General features: G+C 39.5%; 1 protein-coding gene across 4 annotated transcripts in view; it reads right to left on the bottom strand.

The window, feature by feature from the left end:
- Nucleotides 1-10350: 10350 nt before the first annotated feature.
- Helq (helicase, POLQ like) overlaps nucleotides 10351-15857 on the bottom strand; it is a 47145-nt gene continuing 41638 nt past the window's right edge. For all 4 annotated transcript variants that reach the window (XM_046457619.2, XM_058583422.1, XM_046457620.2 and 1 more), the window contains one exon: nucleotides 10351-14762. In XM_046457619.2, the coding sequence (XP_046313575.1) occupies nucleotides 14655-14762 (108 nt within the window). In that variant the 3' untranslated portion in view covers nucleotides 10351-14654. The remainder of the gene's footprint in view (nucleotides 14763-15857) is intronic.

Here is a 15857-nt window from a genome sequence, read left to right as displayed (position 1 = left end):
CATCATCTTGAAAGGGAAGTCTGTCCAGTGTCTATCCATCCCTGTATTCTTTTTTTAATTTGTTATTTTTAATTCTGATGAATATTGTACATTAAAAGAAACCTGACAGTGCTAATAGGAGCTGAAATCTCCTAATCGAACGATAATAAGCAATGATAGCAATTATTTGCATTTACAAAGCGTCTGAAAACATTCAGTATTTTTTTCATATAATTTAACCTCACTGAAAGCTGTTCAGATAAAAAAAATTGGTTATTTGTTTCTTATTTTTTTTAAATCTCAGACCACGACAAATACTCTATCACAATCTGGCCTCAAAACACACAGATAACTCAATCATTTAAGTCTTTTTTTTTCTTGACGAACAATGAGACTTCAGGGTAGGATGGAAAGCAGTTGTGTTCCCTCCTGCAGTCTGGTCTCAAGGCAAACAAGAGGATTCCAGAGGGAGTCTCTCCTTGTGCTTATAAGGGAGAGGAGGAAGACAAGGCCTTTTAATTTTATTTATATCAAATTGCTCAGCAAATGCCATATTTTGGGGGTATCATTCTTTGAGACTCATTGTGATCTAAACCATTGTAGCTCTGGGGGTTGTCTTCTATCCAAGGCCTTGTCCACGTAATTCACTGTTCTAGCCACCATGAAAAGGATAAAAGAGAATTCTTTTTTGTATGGTTTTGCCTGTGAGGGCATGAACCTGTAGACTACTATTTGCCACCATCATGAAAACAGTTCAGGGGTAAGAAGAATTAAGATAAAAGGAGATAGTGTTCTGGAGACCCAAATTTGAGTCCTGGATCAAGTTAGACCTGAAGTCATTGCTTACAAATTGTCAATATGAGTTATTAAAGCCATTGTTGGAAAGTGACAAAGATTCTTTGCTTGACCAAATTTTAATCAGGCCCTAGGACACCTGTGCACTTCACTGTAAAATCTAGTTTTGAGCCTGGACTCAGTAGTACATCCCTCTAAACCCAGCTTCTTAGGAGGCTGAAACAAGAGTATCACAAGTCTGAGGCCAGCCTGAGCAACTTATTGAGACCCTGTATCAAATTAAAACAAAAAAAGTCCAGAGATATATCTCAGTGATAGAGCACTAGCATATGTGAGATCCTGGGTTCAATCCCAGTACCTCAAAAAAACAAAAAACAAAAAAATCTAAGAACTCTCTCACTTTAGCAAGACATTTCAACTATGATATCTGATCAGCCCTTACCAGGTACCTCATCCTCTACCATCCCCCAAGATAATGTCTGATGACCCTATGCTGCTTTCTGCAAGAATCCTGCTTAGCCAGAATTCCCCATTACCCTGTGTATCCTCTTAGTAATTTTCCACCCACTGACCCTGCTTCTTGGCTGTAAATTCTTTCTTGCCCATGCCATACTCACAGTTGAGCTCAAACCCATTGCTGGTCTCCATAACTATTGAGATGGTCCTGCATAAAATCTACCTCGTGAAGGAGTTAAACACATGTCACCCCAAAATACACAGTCTGGTATAGTTATTTTGAGTTAAAAGCACTTAAAATACAGCAGATACAAGATCACTCCGATCCCTAGCCAGGCGTGGTGGTGCAGGCCTGTAATCACAGCAGGAGGATCACAAGTTCAAAGCCAGCCTCAGCAAAAAAGCAAGATGCTAAGCAATTCAGTAAGATCCTGTCTCTAAATAAAATACAAATTAGGGCTGGGGATGTGGCTCGAGTGGTCGAGTGCTCCTGAGTTCAATCTGTAGTACCCACCTTTCCACAAAAAAGATCATTCTGATCCCAGCAACCAAGAAGGATCACAAGTTAGAGGCCAGCCTTGGCAACTTAGTGAGACCTTGCTTGAAATTTTAAAAGGTAGGGAGTGGCAGTGGGAATGTGTCTCAATGGCAGAGGCCCCTGAGTTCAATCCCCAATACCGAGTGAGGCAGGGAAGTTACTCTATTTTTCTGTTTCTTACAATCAGGAGATGAAGCTCCTATGTGAAAGATGCCCTCCTCATACCAGAAGAAAAATGTCAACTTTATGGAGGATGGTAAGTTGAGGCCAATGGAAATAATTGCACATAACCTTATTAACCTTTATCTTTCTGGCCACTTCTCTACCTGTTTAACGACCCTACCCCAAGCCCATTTGCTTCATTACATTTTGCAATTTATTACTCTAGCCAATTTAGCATATAAAAGTGTTTGCTTCGAACTGAATCTTTGGGTCTTCATTTCCCTATAATCTCCCCTCTGCCATGTAAAAGTTGTATTTGTAAGTCTTTCTCCTGTTTAATCTGTTCTACATGTAGGGAAGTTTTAAATTTTCTTTTCCCCTCTGACTGCTTGATAATTTTAGTCTACGAAATGAATAGACAATAGAGAGATTAATGGGGAAAAAAAGTCAAACAAGGTTTATGCCTAAGCATAGGAGTCACACACACTGCCAGGTTGCGGTTCTCGCGACTAAAAGGTTTAGGGGGTCACTCCAGTTAAACTGGGCTAACAGGGCTGTGCAAAATAACCACACAAGAGACACAAATACCTTTTTCTTTGGGGTCACTGTGATGGCTCCTCTGACCTTAAGGGTCCGCAGGAAGAGAGAGAGAGCTGACCCCTTTTATTGAGGAGAAGCTATTCAAATGAGGCAAGGGGTCAGGTTTCAGGGGACTGAGTCTATCTTCATTGATGTCCACTGTCAGCAGGTTGACTGACACCTGGGTAGGCCACACCCAAGGGCACAGTAAGAGAAGGGGACACACACAAGGCACTTCCATGGAAGATTCTACCCTAAACAGGGCAAGGGGTTATATTTCAAAGGAACAGGTGAACATAGCTTCACCCATGGGGCTGTAGCAAGACACACCCATGCAGGAGACACTGACCCTCAAACCCAAGAAGGGTGGGGAAAGCTCTGCCACATTTCTGTGACTGAGCACCTCAGCACCCAGCTGGAGAGTGTGACTCAGTTATGTGTAAGGTTGGTCTCCCACAACACACAGTATGAGACTCGTATAAGTGCAAGATGGCTGACCCTTATATAGCTAATCCCAGGAGAGGGACTTGGGCTTCTGGAGGAAGGGAGGTGATATAGGCTGTGGAAGGCTGGGGGAGGTCTGCACAGCAAAGGTTGTCTTGTTTTGCACATGAGGTGTCCCAGGTAACAGTACCTGTGGTCACCTCTGTTTGGGTCAGGTGTCAGACTCCCAGTTTCTCTTTCTCTGGAAAGAACTCTACAAGGCAGAAAGGGAGACATCAGAAAGCTTGTAGCTATCTGCTGTTTGCTTCACTAACAGAGATTTCCTTTTTAGACATAGATTTCTTTTTACAAAACAACAAGTTTTTGGGAAAGTCTACAATTTCTCTGAATAACCAACTCAATATGTGCCAAAGAAATCTATTTCATGATGGCACATTTTTGGGTCTCACATATGCCAATTGAGTTCTCAGCTAAAAAACAAAACAATACAAAAGGTGGGGGGACCACAAACCTGATAAAGTAGAGGTAAATAATCTTCCACTCTTCAGTTCTTAGCTTGGTCTCTGTAACAGAAAACAAATTAACAAGAGGGGGAAAAAAAGTAGAAGCTTAATACCATGAATGCCTCCTGCATACATGGGAGATAATCCAGATATTGAGTGAATTGCTAAAGTAGACCTCAAAGAGTTTAAATTTCAGGTTTAAGTGCTATTGGTTTCTGAAACAAGGAAAGAAGGCTGTGAGAGAAGCCTGGTGAGGATGAGATGGCTAGGAAAAGCACCATAAACCCAGGTGAGGTTTGCCATGTAGATGGAGCCAGTGTGTTCGCCTCCGAGAAAGGCCTAATGGCAAAGTGTCCTTCTCTTCCCAGTGCAGTGGGGGAGACATCCTAATAAGTGGCAATTTCCCTTATAGATGTCAACTTCTCTTACAAAAGGACCATTTTCCAGAGCTTCAGGGCCTGCAGTTTCTCAAAATGACCACCTCAAAATAATCCTTATCCTACAGAGGCAAATTTTGGGGTGGCATGTTCTGGGCTCTTGCACTCATATTTTAGAAGACACATCTGAGCCCTATAGTAGCAAGGACTTAGACTCTTCACTTTGTTCTGCAAATGTCTGACGGGTAACTAAAAGCAGGATTAAAGACTTGGTGTCTCAACCTGCATTTTGCATCTGCCTCCTACCCTCTGAGTCACCTTGCATGCCAGGAACAACAGATCTGATTATTACATGTCTTGTGACGAGTTGAAGCTACCCCTCCACCCCAGGCAACAGCAACTTTTTCATGCTGACAAAGCCCTGCCCGATCAATCCTGAGACCAGACCTCAAGATCACCTGCTTGGGCAGCTGTGTAAAGCCTCCAGCTAGGCAAACCCCCAACCCCTCCCCTCATTTCCCTTTCTGTAAAACCTCAAAGTTATCAGCCCCTTGAAGACAGGGCTAAGGACATAGGACCCCATGTCTTCCCAGTGTAGCTACACTGATTAAATTTCCTTTCACCATTACCTTTTCTGTTAGATTGTTCAGCGGCCAGACCTGATTTGTTGGATCCCCACGGTTAGGCCTCTGGCCCAGGACTCCAGTAGCACTGTCATTGTGCTTTGATAAGGATCATTGAACAATATTCCCTGTAACTGAATTTAGTGTGCAACTGGCATGCAGTATTCATAGACCCTCCGTGCCTTCCCTTCTCCCAGGCAGATCAGAGATGAAGGTGGAGGAAGCAGCTCTTTCACATTCTCTTCTAATTCCCCTCAGTTCTGTGCTTTGTCCCCTCCTCTTAAATCCCTGTCCTTACCACTTTTGATGTAGTTATTTATGAGTCTGCTTTGTTCCTGAAGCTAAGCTATATGTTTCCTAAGGACCACAGCCATCAGGTTCACCTTTATATCCTCTGCAGCACACAGAGAACTCACAAAAGAAAGCCGGGGCTACATGAAGCAACTTCCAATGGGTATCAGCCTTGATCTACCTGTATCTTAAATTGATGCCTTTCTGGTTCCCACAGTAAGATTCAAGGAAAAATTTCAGCAGCATTCAGATTCTGGAAGCTGGGTCTGCTTCTTCTCTTTTGCATGCTGGACTCTATTTTTCTCGGCATTCCTCACTCATATTTATGGACACAAATCATGGCCAAACAGCTCGATCATCCTTTCCTTGGCTAGCCAGCCAGTGTATTCTGTTCTTGAAGACTACCAGAATATGCCATCCCAAAACATGACTTTTTGGTTTATATATTATTTTGAGCTAAAGGCAACTGAGAACCAGCAAACACAGGAAAAGCTCTTTATTTCCCCCTAATTGCCTAAATACAAAGGCTATATATATAAAGGTAACTTCCATCTTTAAAGGTGTCTCTGTACAGAGCTACCTTATCACTGGACTCTTATCTGCATAACAAGACAGTTCTTTTTTACCATGTATTTCCTCCCCTCCTCTTTCTATAACTTATCTTCTCTGTCCTTAAGTTCCAAACATCTTTTCCTTTGTTTAGACTCAGATTGTATATATGTGTCAATCATTTGATTGCCTCCCCAGCTACAATTTTCTTGATGAACTTTTATGCCTACAGCTGTAATTAAAACTGTTTTTCTTTCTCAAAACACTAATCTCTATCCCCTGAAGAGGTTTTTGTTTGTTTGTTTGTTTGTTTGTTTTTGTTTTTTGTGGTGTTGAGGATTGAACCATGTGAGGCAGGCACACTACCAACTGAGACATATCCCCGCATGGTGACAAGGAAGACCAAACCATGCTGTTTATTTTATCAGAGAGGATCCAGTATGGAAAACAGTTCATCTCAGATAATTTGAAGAAATTTGATGTAGGTAATTGCTATGGTTTGGGACACAAAAGACCTTATGTTAAAGGTCGTGGCACTATTGAGAGGTGGTGGAACCTATAGGAGGCGGGGCATGGTGGAAGGAAATTAGGTCATTGGGGGATATGGCTTTGAGGGGGATATTGGCACCCTGATCCTTCCTCTTTCTCTCTGTCTGCTTCCTGGATGCCACGAGGTAAACAGACCTTCTCTGCCATGTGATTCCAGGCCCAAAGCCATGGGACCAAGTGAATGTGGACTGCAACTTCTGAAAACATGAGCCCAAACAAATATTTCTTCCAAGTTGATTATCTCAGGTATTTTTGTTACAGCAACAGAAACCTGACAAACAGTGGGAGTAATTACCACATGAAACGTACAAAAGTGCTAAAAAATTTGAAAAGTCAAGCAAAGGAGCAGGGCAGGAGGGACAAGCCAGATGAGAGCAGCAAAGAGCTGCAGTTACCCAGAGGGCTAGAGAGAGCAAGGGAGAAGGGGTGTTAGGAGCCCAGGAACCAGGCTCAACACTTTGATGGCAACAAACCATACTGGAGCCTGCCAGAGGGGCTGAATCTACCAAGGAGCTGTCGCACAGGAGCTAGAACCTTGGAGGACACAGCCAGAGATGCTGCCAGTTGCCTGCAGTGCCTCTCCCACTGGCTGGTGGGGAGGGGAAATTTTTCCTTTATCCTCTAAGGTCTAGTGGTTGGGTGCCTGTGAAATTAATTGAAATAAGAGATATAAGAGTAAATTCAGTTTGTGCAACACACATACATGGAAGGGTGCTCAGTTATAAGCAATTCAAATTGGTGGTTAGAATTTGGAGTTTACACTGGGTGAGGTGGCACACACCTGTAATCTGTCTTGGGAGGCTGAGGCAGGAGGATCATGAGTTTAAAGTCAGCTTCAGCAAAGGTGGGGTGCTAAGCAACTCAATGAGATCCTGTCTCTAAATAAAATGCAAAATAGGGCTTGAGATGTGTCTCAGTGACCAAGTGCCCCTGAGTTCAATCCCTGGTACCAAAAAAAAAAAAAAAATTGGGGGTTTACTACTCAACTTCACTGAGGAAAGGGAATGGGGGAGAAAAGGCTCCTAAGGAAGAACAAATAGGTTTCTTTAGTAAGGACACATAGGATTTTATGAGAATGAATGAGAGACAAGAATGTTTGGGCAGGTGTGAGTGGACTTTCTGTCTTCTTCCTTGCTATTTGCTTCCCCAAAGAGGGGCTTTATGGGAGGGTCACCATTATTCTCTCTTTTAGCAATAGATTTGCCTCCAAAGAGGAGATTTATGGTGGTTTTATTTCTTAGAAGTTTCTGGGTTTTGTCAGACAAGAGAAGCTCTGAGAAGGCTTTTTAAAATTTTTTATTTCTCCTGCATCCGTTGAATCTCAAATGTCTTCAGCTTAAAATAATACCAGTGGGTCCCCATAGGCTAAAGCTGACTGAATGCTAGTTGCTCAAGAGGGCGTGGAAAATGTAGATGGCCAGATTCTAGTCAATGCGCCTTGGAGAAGACAGGAGCAAGGAATGGGTCTGAGAACAGACAAACCACCAGCCTTCCGTGGTCATCTGTGATATAGCTTTCCTATTTCCTTTTTCTAGTCCTCCATTATGAAGGAAGCAATGCCTACCCCTCCAAGAGCAAGTTGGACAGTTCACTCCTGGGTCTACTTAAATCACTAACTTGATGGTACTGCCTAAATAACAAAAAGAGCTTTTTATTAGAGAGACCTCACTACCCCCAATGGTGACACACATGAAACTATTAACTTATTTGGGTTTATGGAATATGGAATAGAGAGAACTCTTTTTCTTCCAAGCCACTTGAATTACCAGGAACACTTTCTCTGCAATTCCCCCCAAAAATTAAGTCAGGGAAAGTTACCAAAGATGGGATCCATGCTTCTCATTCAAGGAAGATCACTGAAGTTTATTATGGACAAGCAGAAATGTGAAATGGGTTTCTCTGGTCTTACCCTTTCTAGTGACCTGAATCAGATCTTGGAATTCCGTAGCCATTATTTGTGAATGAAACCACTAGCCATTAAGAATCAGTAGCTCACCAATTATGCATTTGGAGTAAATAATGGGAAAAATTATTTACTTTTGCTAATTTGACAAGCAAGGTAGTTTGATGGCATGTTAGAATCTTCTCATGTTGCAAAAAAAGACAACAATAAAGAACATACCATAAGCTTGTGGGAAAGCCAGACTCCCCTGAAGTGCAGGCTGCTCATAGTAGCAGAAGGGTAAATTCAGCAACTGCCAAGTTCATTCTGTTTTCAGCACTATATAGTGGGACATACACCAGATCATTTTTACTTTTTTCTATGTATGTATTCATGCCCTCTTTTTGTACTTCCCTCAAGGACTTTCAGCTTCTCCTTAAATAACTCATGTTCTTCTGGCCCAACACGTTGGCAAAAGCAAGTTGTTTTGGCAGCAGGACCATTAATGATAGGTGTTGGTGTAAGCCTTGGCAGCCAGTGCTCTGGGGAAGGCAGTGACCTGATTACTGACAGCTGTTAGAGCCTCGCTTGTCTGTGTTTTAATTTCCCCAGCAGAGTGGCATGAACACCACCATCATTAACATTTAATTTTGATTTAGTATGTCTACACAGGCTGGGACAACTAAAGTGCAGCATGTTGCCTATAAAAGTTCAAGCCCTCTTGAAGTCATTCTGAACTGCACCTGCTCAGGGTCAAGTGATGGGCAGAGGGAGCTTTTCAAGGTTGTTCCAGTTTTTAAAGTTTTCCTTTTGCTACAGGAGTCCTGAAAGGTGAACCAAAGAGCTAAAGAGCCAAAAGAACAGCAAAACCCTCTTCCTACTCCTTGGTAATTATACTGAGAAAAAAACCCAAGAATTAAAATTAAGTTAAACTAGAGATCAAGACCCAGGTTTATAACACAGATTGAAAGGAATTAAATATCAATATTAGTGGTGGCATGTGTTGTTAAACTGAGCTAAGTGGATAATTTCAACAAATATTGGAAGGTGACAAAGACTCTCCTCTCAACCAAACTTTAGATAGACTCTTTTCAACTAGGCCTCAATTTTGGCCTATAAAAATGACAAATTGTTGCCACAAATAATTTTGTCCCCCCTGCACTAAAAGACTAGAAAAACACTAACATAGTTTTCTTTCTTTTTTCTTTGTCTCTTTCTTTCTTTCTCTCTTTCTTTCTTCAATACTGGGAATTGGACACATAGGCACTCTACCACTGAGTTATATCCCTAACTCCTTTTATTTTTTTGAGATAGATTCTCACTAAGGTGCTTAGGCTGGACTTGAACTTGTGATCCTCCTGCCTCAGCCTCCCAAGTAGATGGGATTCTGGGGAGCATCACCATGCCCAACAGAACAAAGATTAACACAGTTTCTAAAAACTCAGGGCTACACCTCTAGAATGAACCAACCCGTGTTAAAATGTCTGCCTGAGGAAGTCAACACTACCAAGAGAATAGTTTGTTCCAGCTACACCTGTTAATAGGCCCCTGAACTTCCTACCAGCTATAGAGCAGTTCCTTTAGAAAGCTTGCCATTGTAATCCTCTCTTCCTTTGAGATGTTGATCTCCAACCAGCCAGAATGGCTTCTCTAAGACCTGAGAGCATTTTTGAAATGTAAACATTCAGGGAAATAAGTCTCAGTGTGCATGCCTTGCTCTGTCTTTTCTAGTCCTTCCTAGCATAACAATATGAGAAGTTTGCTTCCGCTAGTTAGGCACCAATTAACAAACCCAGCCTTTGCTCACCCCTCTCCTTGTCTTCTACCCTAATCCCTCAATTTGCCTCTGAAACACCTGGTCACTCCTGCACAAATGGAAGTTGATCTCGGTTCACGCTGGACCTCTTCCCCTTCACTATGGGGTTATCACAGAATATTCGTAGCACTTTAGTGTCCAGCTTTACTTTTGACAAAGATTAAATACACTTTCTTTCTGTCCTAGTTTCGACAGATCACAGAGCCAAGAAGGCCAAGGTTGTGAACTTATTCTCCATATGGCTTTGCCTGCACTGTGGTCACCTGTGTGCTCCTCCGTCAGGTGTTTCACAGATGCCTTTCATTGATCACAGGGGAGACCAGATGAGAAAGCGGAGATGGCTCAGCACAAACCATGAGTGATTTTTTTTTATGGTTTCTCATAACCTCTTCTAGAACTCAAATACATAGATGGTGTGGCTCACCGCCTTCTCTTTGTACACCTCAGCTGGAAGAGTACCTATGTCCTCCCTTCTGCAGATGCCCTTCTTTCTTTGTCTCCAACATTCGGAATTCTCCTATCTTTTTAGCATCTAGTTCATGGTTCATTTCTTGCACAGTTCTTCCTCGAGGACTCTGTCTCTGGGGTCTACAGCATTTGTCCCTGTCTCATTTTGTTCCTGTCATTGGCACATAGTCATTTTATTTGTGCCTAAAAGAAACAAGGGAATTATCAGTGTGATATTCCACCTCTTTATTTTCCACCTGTGTCTAGCATCAAACTAAATATATTGAAATTATTCAGTAAACTGTATTTTAAATATTTTCATTGAGATTTCAAATGGCTTTGACAAAAATTTCAGCAAAATGATGTTGAACTTCATTTATTGGGTGGACAACAGAATTTTATTATGACCCTCAAAGTGCTTACAAATATATACAGAATTAAACCAGTGTTACTGTATTTTATACAGAGTGAGAAGTCTATTGTCTGTGAAAATTTCCCCAACTGTATGTGCTACCATACAGTAATATTGTATTTTACCACAAAAGAAAATCATTTGGCATGTTACATTATAACAGCTGGTTCTTTACACTTAAATTGCTGTTAGCCTACATTTTCATAGCTTTATGCATATCTCTTTATTATGATAATATACTTTCCGCCCATTTTAAAGAGAAAAAAAATTATAAGATGTCCTAGATTAGATGGCTCATAAAACTCCTCAGAAGGATTCAAATGTCCAGTTCTCTGCAGTAATTGGATCTCTTTTGTTGCTTTGTTTTAATCAGGGATAGAACTTTAACATTTTATATAAGCTGCTGTTAGGATAAGTAAAAAAGAAACCATTTCACTAGAGAAAATTATAATTTATAAAAATGGTCGGTATTTATCATAGTTAACTTCCATAGAGTTTTTAGAAACACAAAATACCCTTTCATGGGCATAATTGCTATGTGCTAATAACCAGAAAGAATCCCCCCCAAATGGTGATTTTCTAATTGTGTTCCATAGAGATGCCAGAGAGCAATTTTCAGATGTATTAGTTTCTTATTGCTGCTGTAACAAATTAGCACAAAGTGCAGTGGTTTAAAACAATACAAATTTGTTATCTTACAATTCTGAAAGTCAGAAGTCTAGAAAGGTCTCAGTAGGCTAACAGAAGGTATAAGCAGGACTGTATTTCTTTCTGCAGGCCCTAGAAGGGAATCAATTTCTTGCCCTTTCCAGCTTCCAGAGGCACTATTCATTCCTTGGCTCAAGGTCTCCTTCCATCTTCAAAGTCATCAATGGCTGGGGAATCTTTCATCATATCATTCTGACTCTCCTGTCACCTCTTTCACTTACAAGGTCATTTGTGACTACATTGGGCCCACCCAGATAATTCAAGATAACCTTGCCATCATCAGTCACCTAATTGGCAACCTTAATTCCATCTGCAACCTAACCACATATCAAATTTATAGGTTCAGTTATTATAAGGCAAACATGTCTGGGCAGGTTGTTATTATGCCTATCACCCCAAGAATTACACACATTTAAGTTAAATTCTTAAAACAGAAAAAAACAAACCCAGGTTAATTATTTAGAATACTCAGAAGAAATGAAACAAATACTAAAATGCATAATATTTTGAACTTTAAACACCAGACACTACAAGCATATTGTGCTGCCAGGTTACTCATTGGTTTTGGTACAAACTTTAAAGCTTCTAATGCTATATCTATGTATGTGCATATAATTCATTTTGGGGAAGTTTAATTATCTAATGTGTTTGGTTCAACTAAAACAGAATCCAATCCACCATTTCCTCCTTAATATTTGGCATTCTTGGTTGTTTGTGAAACTTAGCACCTGAGAATCCCTGTTCTCTGCTTTTGCTGTTATCAGATTGTGCTAACATGCTGAGAGCGTGTGCCAATATCTTTTCTTGTGGGTAGGAGGAGGTCATCTATCTTTTTCTCCTTTATGGATTCCATAGAGAACCCTCCTCAACACTGCCTTAGCTTATGTAGAAAATGCAGCTTCTATAAAAATGTGCTATTCTGCATCAACAAAGGGAGTAAGACCTATGGCCTGGATGTTCCAATTGGCTCTTTAATCATCACAACTGTGTGTTAGTGCCCATCTTCATTGTTTCCCCCCACCTCTACTATATACTTAAGCTATGTTTCATATCTTTTTTTGTAATTATTTCATAGGGTTTTAGACAGATGGAAGAGTAAACAGATATGTTCAGCCTGCCATCTTGACCCACAACTTTCCAAATATTTGTTGGGTAGCTTGTTGCAATGTGCACAATCAACAGAATAATCAGTGTGATCAGGTTTGAGTCCAGGTTGTCACTTATTAATGGTGGGTTCCAGGCAGGCCACATTTTATTTGTAACATAGGGTAAAAAAATAACATCATGGCTTCTCACTCTCGAGGAGGCCTGCATTCTCCCTTGAATGTATATTTATCATCCTAAATAAACCTGTTTATGCCTAAAAAAAAAAATAGCATCTTAGATGTCAGTAAGGAATCATCTAAATAGTGCTATCCAAAGGATTTAGCATAGTGCTGGCACACGGCAAGCCTTCAATAAATGGAAGTTTATTGTTTATTAACTTATCAGTGAGAGTACCATAGAAAATACACACATCACTATGATCATGTTATTGGAAATTATCAAAGAAAATCAAGTATAACAATGCTTATGTGTAATGCTTGGTGTTACTTCTTGTCACAGTGAGATGGAGTTCAGAAACTGCAGTGATGATTGTATGGGAAGGTTCTTGAAAATGGAAGCATAAAGCCAAGGAGGGTTTTCCATCAGTCCTTCCTAAAAAAAAAATATCAGTGTGGAGATTTGCTGAGAGAATAACTAAGTTTGAAAAGGCTTATACTTGACCAAAACTTGGGTGTGCTCCACAGAAAAGCTTTGTTTGGGTGGTGGTTGTTTAAGTTTATAGGGCAAAGCAAAACAAGTGTGGCCATTAGAAAGAGCTTAATGGAATTAGGCATCCTAGAAATGGACAGGCTGACTTACAACTTAAAAACATTGAAAAAGGAAAACCTGATACCACATTGGAATTCCCAACATTTTAATGTTTTGAAATTTAATATGAAGGAACTACAGGTACCTTCCTTGATGTGTTAGTGCAGTCAGATGACAGCAACAAAAATTTCAAATCTGAATGTGATATACATAAAATTTAAATTAAGTCTGAGATAAGTAGATTTAATATTTTTCTAAATGGTGAAGTAGCCATTTATTCCAACTCTATTCACTGAGTGACCCACATTTTCCACTATGACTTGAAGTATCACCTGTACTACCTATTATTTTCTTCATTTACCACCACTTCCTGTCTTCTGGAAAAAATCATCAAAATTCTATACCCTGGTCATAGGGGTGGGAAATGGACCCAACTGACCACTAATAGCTTTTTCCAGATTTTTTTTTTTCCTAACTGAAATTGGCAGCAGTGAGATCTTTGTGCTTTGGTCTTGAATCTATATGTAAGTCAGTCTTAATTTGCCTGACAGAGGACAGGTGGCAAGTACTGATGGTGTTAAGCTTCGCTGATTCTAATTGCCCTAAGGGTAGGTTTGTTGCTGCCGCCAGTTTGAGAATATGGTGGCTAAATATCCCTTTTTGCTTAAACTAGATATCCTTGGGTTTTTAATCACTCAAAAATGAAAAACCATGTTTATTATAAATTCGTAAAAATATTTGGGTCTATTTTATTCTCCATCTGTTCCCACTGATCTACTTTTCTAGAACTAAACTGCTTCAATGTCTTCATGCTTCAATATCCTTTAGTGTTAATACCATGTTAGTCAACTTTCTATCACTATGACAAATACCTGAGATAAATCAACTTAAAAAGGAGGGAAAATTCATTTTGGCTCATGGTTTCAGAGGTCTCAGTTTGTGGTTGTTTGGCCATTGTTTTGGGCTGGTAGCAGCACAGTACATCATTGTGGGAGTGCAGGGTGGAGGAGTTGCTCAGCTCATGGCAGCCAGAAAGCAGAGAGAGAGGAGGGGTTAGGATCCCAATATCTTCTTTGAGGGCATGTCCCTAGTGATCCAGCTTCAGGTAGAAAATGATGGGTTTGAAAAATCACAGGGAAAGTTCTGGGAATTTCAAATAATCCAGTTTGAAGGAAGAAATGGGTAAGAGAGGGTTGGGGTGTAGTTCGGTGGTAGAGCATATGCTCTGCATGAACAAGGTCCTGGGTTCAATCCACAGCAAAACAAATTAAAAAAAAAAAAGTGGGGTTGGGGATATAGCGCAGTTGGTACAATGCTTGCCTTGCAAGCACAAGGCCCTGGGTTCAAGTCCCAGCACCACCACAAAAAAAAAAAAAAAAAAAAAAAAAAATCCAACAAAGGTAAGAGAATAATAAAAGATATGACTACAAAGGAAGCTTGAAGATATGTTGTGGCAGTTTGAATTCATTTTGTGGTGGACGCTATAGATTTTGAACAGAGAAATAATGTGTAAATGTTGAAGAAGATGGATTATTAGTAGAAGGTTACTGTAAATATGAGCATTATATTCAAATATTATCCATAGTTCTTAATGCATAATTTAAGTATATTTCATTTGTAAAGCATAAGGACTCTTTAATAAAATATATGTAATAAATAATTCATATTTGAAAATGTGCATCAGATAGCTTCATGCCTTTTCACTGGAAGATGCCTCGACATCAGGCAAATCAGAAGGCAATCTCAATAATTCTTCTACTTCTTCTTGCAAAGCCTCTGCTTTTTCATGCAACAGCATCTACAATAAAAAATCAAGACCTGAGGCCAAAATGTACATTGCTAGAACTGCCAACATTTTTACCACTATTAGAAGCCTGAATCTTTACACATCAATAATCTAGACATTAAAACTAAAATAACAAGATTGAAAAATGGCCATTTAAGAACAAGTGATTATAGTAAATGAGGCTGAGGCATTTAGTTAAAACCATTTTAGCTGATCATTGCATAGTATTCCAAAAATAAAGAGGCTTTAATACTCTCCAAGATTTGTTTTATTGGAGACTTGGCCACTTGAAAATTAATTTTTAATCTATAAAATCTTAGACAATTTTGCAAAAATTTAATGAGCTCCTGGAAAAGTAATCCTTTATATATGCATTTTATTAATCCTCAAAATTTAGTATGCTTTTAAAAATTCATCAGTATTTTTAGGAAAAGTTATTCAACTTCTTTAGTGACTATGGTTGATTTCAAAAGTAACAAAAAAGGAAAAAAAGTATTTCTAAAATAAGACACATAGAAGATTTCAATAAATAACGATTCCCCTTTCTTCTAAAACGCAGAAACAATTTGGGTTTCATATATGTAGGGGTGAAATATTAGCACTACTTCTGTTATAACATTTTTATAATAAAATGTTTATCAAAATCATAAAAAGGGGAAAAATAATATGAAAGCAAAAATAAAAAAAAAACAAAAATACTCTACCAATTTGATAAAGTATAGCACTACACATTATATAAAAGTGATTAAAATGTAATCAAGTAAACTTTCCAGTATCTGAGAGAAGGACCACCAAGTAAGATAAATCTCCCTCTAAAAAGTACACAAACCAACAAGTAAATTACACAAAAACCATGTTCCAGTAATAGTATAGAGAACACCAACTACCTCAAATTACTTATAGTTTTAAAAATATCCACCAAAGAGCTGGGGATATATATAGCTCAGTTGGTAGAGAGCTTAACTCCCATGCACAAGGGCCTGGATTCAATCCCCAGGACCACAAAAAAGGGGGAAAAAAAAAAGAAGAAGAAAAAAGCTCCAAGTTGGTTTTCAAACATATTATTTGGGCTGGGTATGTGGCTCAGTGGTTTAGCACCCCTGAGTT

The sequence above is a fragment of the Marmota monax genome, unplaced genomic scaffold (assembly GCF_021218885.2).
Source record: "Marmota monax isolate L192 unplaced genomic scaffold, Marmota_monax_Labrador192_F-V1.1 WCK01_AAM20220418_F8-fsc00128, whole genome shotgun sequence".
NCBI classification, from domain to species: domain Eukaryota; kingdom Metazoa; phylum Chordata; class Mammalia; order Rodentia; family Sciuridae; genus Marmota; species Marmota monax.
This window is presented reverse-complemented; position numbering and strand designations above follow the sequence as displayed.